The sequence below is a fragment of the Trachymyrmex septentrionalis genome, unplaced genomic scaffold, assembly GCF_001594115.1.
Source record: "Trachymyrmex septentrionalis isolate Tsep2-gDNA-1 unplaced genomic scaffold, Tsep1.0 scaffold35, whole genome shotgun sequence".
Classification (NCBI taxonomy): Eukaryota; Metazoa; Arthropoda; class Insecta; order Hymenoptera; family Formicidae; genus Trachymyrmex; species Trachymyrmex septentrionalis.
This window is the reverse complement of record NW_017305514.1, coordinates 27,632-36,510: the sequence shown is the minus strand read 5'-3', so window position 1 is coordinate 36,510 and position 8,879 is coordinate 27,632. Positions and strand designations below refer to the sequence as shown.

General features: G+C 40.2%; 3 protein-coding genes across 5 annotated transcripts in view; 1 reads left to right on the top strand and 2 right to left on the bottom strand.

Moving 5' to 3' along the window:
• The window catches only part of LOC108750298 (mucin-5AC), a 23,969-nt gene extending 21,614 nt beyond the window's left edge, over positions 1–2,355 (bottom strand). Inside the window, exon 1 of one of the 3 annotated variants that reach the window (XM_018489658.1) lies at positions 1,688–2,355. The gene's annotated coding sequence lies outside the window, so the exon portion shown is untranslated. The remainder of the gene's footprint in view (positions 1–1,687) is intronic. The other 2 variants (XM_018489660.1, XM_018489659.1) reach the window with 2 other exon arrangements.
• The window catches only part of LOC108750297 (elongation factor-like GTPase 1), a 43,983-nt gene that overhangs the window by 25,647 nt on the left and 9,457 nt on the right, over positions 1–8,879 (top strand). The gene's annotated exons all lie outside the window — the stretch shown is intronic.
• The window catches only part of LOC108750300 (protein giant-lens), a 10,022-nt gene continuing 7,437 nt past the window's right edge, over positions 6,295–8,879 (bottom strand). Inside the window, exons 3-4 of the mRNA XM_018489661.1 lie at positions 8,375–8,546; positions 6,295–7,458 (exon numbers count right to left, since the gene is read on the bottom strand). Coding sequence (XP_018345163.1) covers positions 7,213–7,458; positions 8,375–8,546 — 418 coding nt within the window. The 3' untranslated portion in view covers positions 6,295–7,212. The remainder of the gene's footprint in view (positions 7,459–8,374; positions 8,547–8,879) is intronic.

The following is an 8,879-nucleotide window of genomic DNA, read 5'->3' as shown; positions in this document are numbered from 1 at the left end:
ATCATTTGCCACAGCGGCTAGTCGGAGTGGCTGCCGTGATGCGCGAGACATCGAAGAAACGCGTCATATGCGTCCCTTTCTTGCCCTTTACAATAATATTGGAAAATTCCATGCGGTAACTACTTACGATTGATTCAGTTTGAAAGGGAATCGAAATAATGATAAGGCCTGGTTTCCATCAATGTAGGGGATCAATCGTCGGCTGGACTTATCGGTTTATCTTTTTCCAATTCTAAGAGTTTCCACCAATGTAGATTAACTTCAATTAGTGAGCTCTTAATTTTTAGTTCTTGGAATTGGAAAAGGATGAAGTTGAACGGAGATGAAAATTAAGCTACACCACAGAAAAATGGTCTGGTTGGATGAAACAGTAGCTTTGGTGGAAAAATGGACGAAATCAGGATTATCTGGTTAAATCTATTAGAATTCTAGTAGATTTTATCATAAATATTGCATCAAACAGAATTCCGGTTGTCTCAACTAGAATTCTAATAAATTTAACCACAAAATTCTGATTCGTTCATTTTCAACCAGAAGTTGTTTTCAGTGTACATTGGTACAAACATGGGCACAGAAGAGTTAGAAAAAGAGTAAATTGAACCGAGATTAAAGTTGATCTTACTTATTGGCAGAACAGGGATGTAAAACGTATGAAAACAAAGGCAAATTCTTGTCCCTAATGGAAAATCGGCCCGTTTGATGAACGATCCATCAAAGATACACGGATAATAATATATTATCGTCTTCTTCCTCTCTCCCCTTTTCCAAGAAGGAACGAGCAATATTCGTAATAAGAAAGAGGATGAGAGCTTATAAGAAGGAAGGAAGGAAGGCACGATTATCTAGAATAAGACATTTAATAATGAATACACCCACCGGCTCGATTCGCATCGGTAGCGCCCGGTAGTTGGACACGTAGATTGTAACGGAAGTACGAAGAGCAAAGTCGGCGGTCGTGATCGGAATGTTGTTCCTTCGGTATCTACCTTCGCTTCGGCGGCGGAATCATCGATGTCGAACGAACATTGTCCGTTAAAAAAAAAAAAGAAACATAAATAACGAGGAACGCGCGTGCGCGATGTACTTTCCCGTTTTTCTCGATCCAGTTAATTTGTACACCTGACGACGTTGCGAATTTGTAGACACGAAATATCATTTATACAGAAATTGAATCAATCGTAAATCGAGTCAGCTACCGCTTTGTGGCTACGAGACAAGATAAAAAAAAAAGTAGCAATCGCTTCATCATCAACAATTACGGCGTAGCAAACGTACTTGTTTCACAGTTCCGTTATCTGTGGTATAATAGTTGTACGAATATAATGGCTAGTAGATAACAAAACTATTTGTCACATACACATTTTTTTGTCTATTACATTTGATGCCATTACATATTTTCTACATACATATATTAATAAGTTATAATTTTGTTATCTGCTATTATAAAGAAACAATTTCTGTTAAATTTTCTTTGGTTTTTATTTATAATAGAAACTAGAGGAAATGAAAGAAAATTATCAAAAATAAAAAAAAGCGTACAAACTACACGCGTGAATGAAATAAAATATGTACTAAATAAAACAAATCGTAGTCGATCTTCTCGCGATACAAATTTCGCAAATACACTACTACATCCGGTCATCTTTATTAATATTCCAAAGCCAAAAAAACTATGAAGATTTCATACCTCGTGCAGCGCGTAGGTAGACTGACCCTCGACCTTACAGACTTTCGTCCTCGCGCCAGATTGAACGCGATCTCGACCTCGACCTCGACCTCGACCGCGATCTCTGATAGGAAAGAAGGAAGGTGTTACTTCTCGCGGTCCCTGCACGCCACTGACAAGAAGCCGGTAGACCAGTCGGCTCTAATCCACCAATCGTTCTCTCCGATTTCTCGTTGCTTCCCTGATTGCTTCAACCGATTTTCTCCCGAAAGGAAACCCTCTACGTACGTTCGCGCGCTACCGAATGTACGGTACACGAGGATCGTTTCGAGAATCGCCGGTGGCGGTGATTTTTTTGACAGGTACGATCACGCGACTTGGACTGGCAGACCCAAGATCGCGACCGAGCAAAAATTCTGTCTCGCACGTTCTCTAAGCGCACCCTCTCTTCCGCGTTCCTCAACTCTCTTCCGAGGCCGTGAACCGTACTGGTTTCGCGTGTCGTTATCGGTGTCGTTATCGTTGCTGCTATCGTTGCTGTCCGGTGTGCCGTCCGCTGCTCTCGGAGAGGCCGGTGTGGATGGAAGATAACCCGCGATGAGATTGTTTCGGGGTTTGAGCCCGACTGCGGCCTCGCGTAGGACGCTACGTGCCTATGAGTCCCCGCTAGTCCCACTTACCAACCAACCAGAAACTGCTCGGGTATACTCGGAATCCTAAGCTGCATCTCCGCCAATCCACCTTCCACTCTTCTTCCCTCCGTCGCCTCCCCTCGCGCCGCGCTCGCCTCGGTTCCGCGCTCGTCCGGGATTGTACTTGTGCTTTTCGTCTTTCGGGCCCCGCCAGAAAGCTGTCGATGAAAGACACGGGCGAGTTCAGCGGGCTGAAACCGGTCGTTTCTGGACCGCCAAGTGCCTCTTAATCAACCGTGAAGAAGATTTCGCAGACCATTAATTGATATTGGTGACAAGTTATGAGGAGAGAAGTCTGCCTATCTTTGCCTTCTCTCTCCCTCTCTCCCCCTCTCTCTCTCTCTCTCTCTCTCTCTCTCTCTATTTCTTTCGTTCTTTTGCATAATTGGAAATCATGAGAGATATTTATAAGATAGGATACTGCTGTTTGAAGTAGCCATCGCTGTTCGCCGCTTTGATCTTAAGAATATTACTTTGAGATCTAATAGACCTCGACTGAACTCCCACGTATATCTTCACCTTTCGAATAGAGAGAAATTTCCATGCGCCGCCTAAAGCTATAAACTTTCTGCTCATTTTCTGCTCATTTCTGTATAAGACTTATAGTCTGTTAAATTGATTTATATATATTTGTGGATGAAAACTAACAATTATGTCGGTAATGAAATTGCAGAAAATACATAGACAAAGATTTATCTTCTTCTTCTTCTTCTTCTTCTTCTTCTTCTTCTTTCCTATTTTTCTTATTTAGTAAACCTTCCAAGAAAACGCAGAAGCAAGTGTTACGGTGGATTCACTCGACTTAATTAGCAGATAAACATAAATCGCGAATTATTTTAGAAAGTTCAAATCTGCAGAGAGGTGCAGTCTGTAGATGCGTCAAACTGTGTTTCCTCTTTATAAGTCCAACACATCGATAATGATTTTTGTAAATCGTACGAGAGAGAGAGAGAGAGAGAGAGAGAGGGAGAAAGCTCTCCATTATTATACTCTGCGGCCGTCTATAGGCTCTTACTTTATCACGATTTTTCCATCGTGGACACGGTTTTTCCATCCTGGGCACGATGTCGAGTAACACGTTTGGGGCACAGCGCGGCCTTTCTCCAAAGATCGAACGCGTATTCTTCCCGACCGCGCGATTCATCTCGGTGAAAGTCTGCGGCTATCTGTTAGGCATAAGATTTGACGTGGACGCTAATCATTGTCTGCGGTGCGCAACAACCGCTCGGCCATAGTTCGCGTGTTTTTCTTCGCCGCGAAGCAGCGTGGAGAGAACGTCGGAGATTCAGCGTCGATATCGACGACTTCATCGGGAACGCAACCTCCAGCTGACCATTAAGAATCGGAAAAACTGACCCGCTCTTTATGCCAGTAGGTTTTTGTGCTTGAAACGAGGCGAATGCAGTTCGCGTCTTCGGGAAGAAAGGAACAAATAACGCGTAGTAAAAAAGTATTGGAGAAGTGTGTCGGAAAAGATGTACGGTTCCGCGAGAAATGTCGAATCATTGGCTGTGTTCCCCGGGCATGGCCCGAGAATTTGCACGATGATTTTTGCGAGGATGTTCGTGACTAACAGAAATATCCAGCGTCCATAAGACGAAAGCGTTATGAAAACATGCGGTGCTCGAATACATTTTCACCGAAGAAGAACCCTTCATATTCATGAGAGAATTCGCTTTCTAAGCTCTCCATGCATTGGATGCGCAGCTTTTACAGCAATTATTGTTGCGAACGAATAAATGATGAATAATTGAGCATCTATCGAATAATTCATAGAAATAATTCATAGAAATGTGGAAACTTGATTAATTATCCGGCAAAAACTCTTCATTTCCATTCACTAGTTTAATTAATATTTATTTATTTTAATCTTTATTTTAATGTTTATTTTTACCAACTTTTTATAATCGTTTTAATCACGCGATCTCGTTTATTATTGTATTCTTAATTCTTCTCGGAATAGAAAATGAATTCATGAATATTTTTATTACTAACGACATTATTAACGTTTTATTATATTTTATTAAATTATTAATTATTTTTATGTCATTTATTTATATTACGATCTTTTTTGTTTTTATTTTCATTTCTATTTTCAATCAATCTAATTACTTGTTTCACACCGAGGATGACTTGATCAAGGTTGAAACGTATGTATGCTTTAATATTTATATCGATTTGATAAATATTAAAAATAGATTAATTATCAACACCTAATAATTAGCGTTGACTCGCATAGCCTTTCTTTTCTGGCAATTTTATTTTAATGTATTTTAATTCGTTTTTAATATTTATCTTAATAGTTTATGTCGTAATATATAAGTACCTATAATATAATAATATCCGCAATTTATTCAATGATCGTTTTTTGTCTGCAACATTCACTTTTTTACTGATATATATTATTTATTTGTTTAAGCAAACAGCCTTTCGAAATTAAAAACTTAACCCTTAACGAATTATCATGGAAACAACATATTGGCATGCCTGACTTAATTCAGTTGCTTATAACTTTCATCAAAATATTGTAAAATTAATCACAATATTAATACATTAATATTGTGATGATTAATCACTAAACCGATGGTTTTGTAGCTCAACTTTTACTGAGATTAAATCCAAACTAAAAGTTAATTAGAAAATCGCGGACCCAAAAAGCATAACGTTACTATATATTATTGTATACCTATTAATAAACGAGTTACAAGCGATAGAGAAAGCATTGGGGAAAAAAGTCAGGTACGCCATACCAAAGAGGGGCGTTCAGAGATTAATTTGATTTAAATTAATTTTTTGATCGGCTGTTCAAATAACACCTTCGGCGCGATTGCGAACTGAAGAGAACTCTGGTTAAGACAACGCGGCGGTAACGGTGCCGTGCAGATGGTAACATGCAAGAGTGGAGCATCCGCGAGCCGCGGGTGATGGACCGTGACGTTCTCACAGATAACTCACAGCTTCCGACGTCCTTCTCGCGTTCTGTCTACGTTCGAGTTATCCGAGGAATAACTCGGCGGAAGAGCAGCGGTTCCTTTTGTGCCCCCCTCCCCGCCCCCTCTTCCTCGCGAGGAGGAGTCACATAAGATTCGATTTTGAATTTGATACACGTCCTTCTGACGTGAAATATCAGAAAGTCACTTTTCCCGAGGAGGGAAAAGATGGTACGGATAGAAAATAATATTGAGAGCCGGTAATGCGTTTACAGCGATATTGTGAATTTTGTTTGCGTATCGAGAAAAATTTCTTGTTCCACTTGCAGAGCACTGTACGTCTGTACGATGAGAAAGAAAGACGGCTAAAATGATATTTAAAATGATATTTAAAAAATTCCGATTTTGTTTTAGTTTTATTTCCGTTTAATTTGTGACATATGGCGGCAAAGAATTTGACATTTCCAGACAACGTTGTGCACCGTTTATTGTATTTTTACGTAATGATCAAGTTGATTAAAGTAGTAAATTAGTGAATTTTGATAGATAAAATTATGTGAACATTGGTTTTCAATTAAATTATGTAAGAATTAGTTTTTAATTAAATTATTATCACTACAACTAGAAATATCTCGCTAAAATCTACGTATTGTTTAACTTGCTGATATTACTACAGTGATATCTTCTTTATCGACTTGCGATAGATCGGTAGTTGTTTCGCGTATCCTTGACTCTTACCTGCATCCTCAACAATCTCGGAGATCGATAAATCGCTTCTTTATCACATTCTCGCATCGCAAAAATGCGTACATTTCTTGAACTGATTTCGAATTGACATTCACATCTCTGCATCGATTAGAAATTTTTCTTCCCAAAGAAAATTACACTACAAAGGATAAAAAATAACATTGTTATACACACACACACACACACACACACACACACACACACACACACATATATATATATATATATACTTTTTATTAAATTAAAGTAAAAGTAACAAATAACATCAAGAGAGTCTCTTCCAAATAGTCTTGCGATGCTACCATATACAATATACTCCCCGAATGAGACACTTTCGGAAGACCAGAGATGAATATATATATATACAAATTTAAAACGACTGTGATGACATAGCTGCGACGTCTGCAATATTCTACGAAACGGTATAAAAAGAAAAAAACGGTAGCACTAAGAGAGAAAAAGACTCACGAGACTGATATGACCGAGGGGCATGATAACTGGAGAGACCCGTGTTACATTGCGGGGGATGCGAGGCGATCGTTTCGAAACGTACTGTACAAAACTTGTAGGCGGGCATGATTCTCTTATCTCTATATATTCTTCTGTACATTACTTTTTACACTTAACATTCGCCAACGCCGCTGGGGATTGTACATGGCACGGCATCACATGGCTGGTACAGCCGATCGATCGGCGCGTATGTTAATTTCCCGTTGTTCGCGATTCCTACGCGACACTTCCTGTCTACGGAGCGGACCGAGAGTGTACCACGCTTTCTTCGGGACGAAAAGAATAAAGGAAGAAAAAGAGGGGGGAAGAATTGCTAAAGGAAGAACGTTCGGATGGGCTCTCCTCGAGAGAGAGAGATCATCCGAACGTGCTCGTCGGGAATCGATCGGGGATTGGAAGCCGCCTCTGCGATTTTACGGGAACGTTTCGACAATCGGCAGGTAACGAACGGCCAGTCGTTGCGCGCTCGAAAGGATAGAGACCTAACTCGGCCGTGGTAACGCCGGGGAACCAATCGTCTTTCTTTCTACGGGGACGTGTATATGATAAAGGTAAGGAGTAGTCCATTAAAGTAAAGTGTAGTCCTTGGATTTTCATTTGGCAGACATCCTGGACCCGTCGCTGCAGCGGGAGAGGCCGTTCCTAACGTTTCGCAGCGCGGCCTCTCTCAAATGCCGTAGGTCATTTTTTCGTAGCCGTGATACGGCACGCAGTAGCCGCTGTAAGTCTTGATCTCCAGGACACCGGCGTAGGATCGCGCCGGCGTGGAACCGGGATCCGTGTGCCTCCGCGGGCATCGGTGTCCACGAGGACACTGGCAGAGTGGCGAGGCGTTCACCTCCTCGAGCTGCGAGTTGCGTCTTTTGCGAACGGTGAACAGGCGGCAGGGCTCCTTGTGCTGGCAGCGTATTTTCTGCAAGATAAACAGCGAATTAATCCAAACCGTGCTACTTTTTTGTCTCAGCATTGCGCCACGAAAGGAGGAAATCTTAGTACCCGAAACACAATAGGCGTAACAATGAGGCCTTTAAGCCTTAAGAAGTTGACCAATCGCAGTCGAGTATTCTTCTCACATTCGACTGTGATTAATTCTCGAAGGTTTACGGCTTGCTACATCTATTGTGTTTTGGGGCTTGGGCTGCGTTTGATCTAAGCGCCTTCAACGCTTCTATCCGTCACGGAGAAAAATGAATAATCTTACAAGTACTATAATAAAAATATTCTTGCTATTTTCACGGGACTTGCGACAATTTTTTTACTCGCTGGAGAGAAATAGAAAGTATATTACGATTATATATCAATCCATTCGAATGATTACTTACGTAAAGTAAATGAGATACTATTTTCAAGAATAGAAGCACGACAATTCTCAAGATTTCGTACACTTGTATTTTTTTTTACTGCGCAATGAATTTTCTCAATATTTAAGCAAAAAATACCCGTTGATAAAGTAAATTCTATGGAGTAAATTTTATTGTATAGCAATTTGTAGAGTAAGAAATAGTCACAAATTGCACTAACATAAAATTTACTTTACAAAATGTAAAAACTTTTCAGTATGGCTATAGGATTGATTATTTATTTGCCAAAAAAGATAAAGTAAATTATATATATATATATATATATATAAATGGGCGCCTGTCCTTATATGAATCTTACCAATTTACCAATTCCACAAAGTTTACTGGAATCCTAGTACATATTACTTAACATTTTTCTCCGTGCAGCCCAAGTTCACGGTAAAATATAAGGATATCGATTTTAGTGAAACTTTGAAAATGACACGTCGAGATAAAGTCCCATGTTTTATTTCTGCATCGTTGACTTACGCTTTGCGGAGAACAGGCGAAGGCGTAGACGAAGCCATGATTTCCATCCGGCGATTTGTGAGGTTGTCTACGCACTAGGTATGGCACGCTGTTTGGTCGACATCGACAATAGACGCGTTGCACCGTCGCATTCGCCGGGCCACCTCCGGGTGCCAATGTCCACGTAATGTCCCTGTGGTTAAGTTAGGTGAAAAGTTAGGAACGCGAACTTTACAATTTAGTACGACTTAGTACCATTTTCATTCCGCGAGTGAGTGACTCGGATTCAACAGCGATTTTCTTTTTGCGCGGTTTCACGCGTTTTGAGAAGAAACATTTGTTTCAGTGAAAAATTGTACTCTCTAAAACTTTTACAGTGAGTTGCATCTTAAGAAGTGAAATCTCGCTCGCAAGGCGGTATTCGTAGTCCGTTCTTATTTTAAGACTATCTTAAGTAATGTCTTTTTACTGATACGGTCTGATTTATTCGTGACATTTGAAGACTACACTGTTAGAAATAAGATTT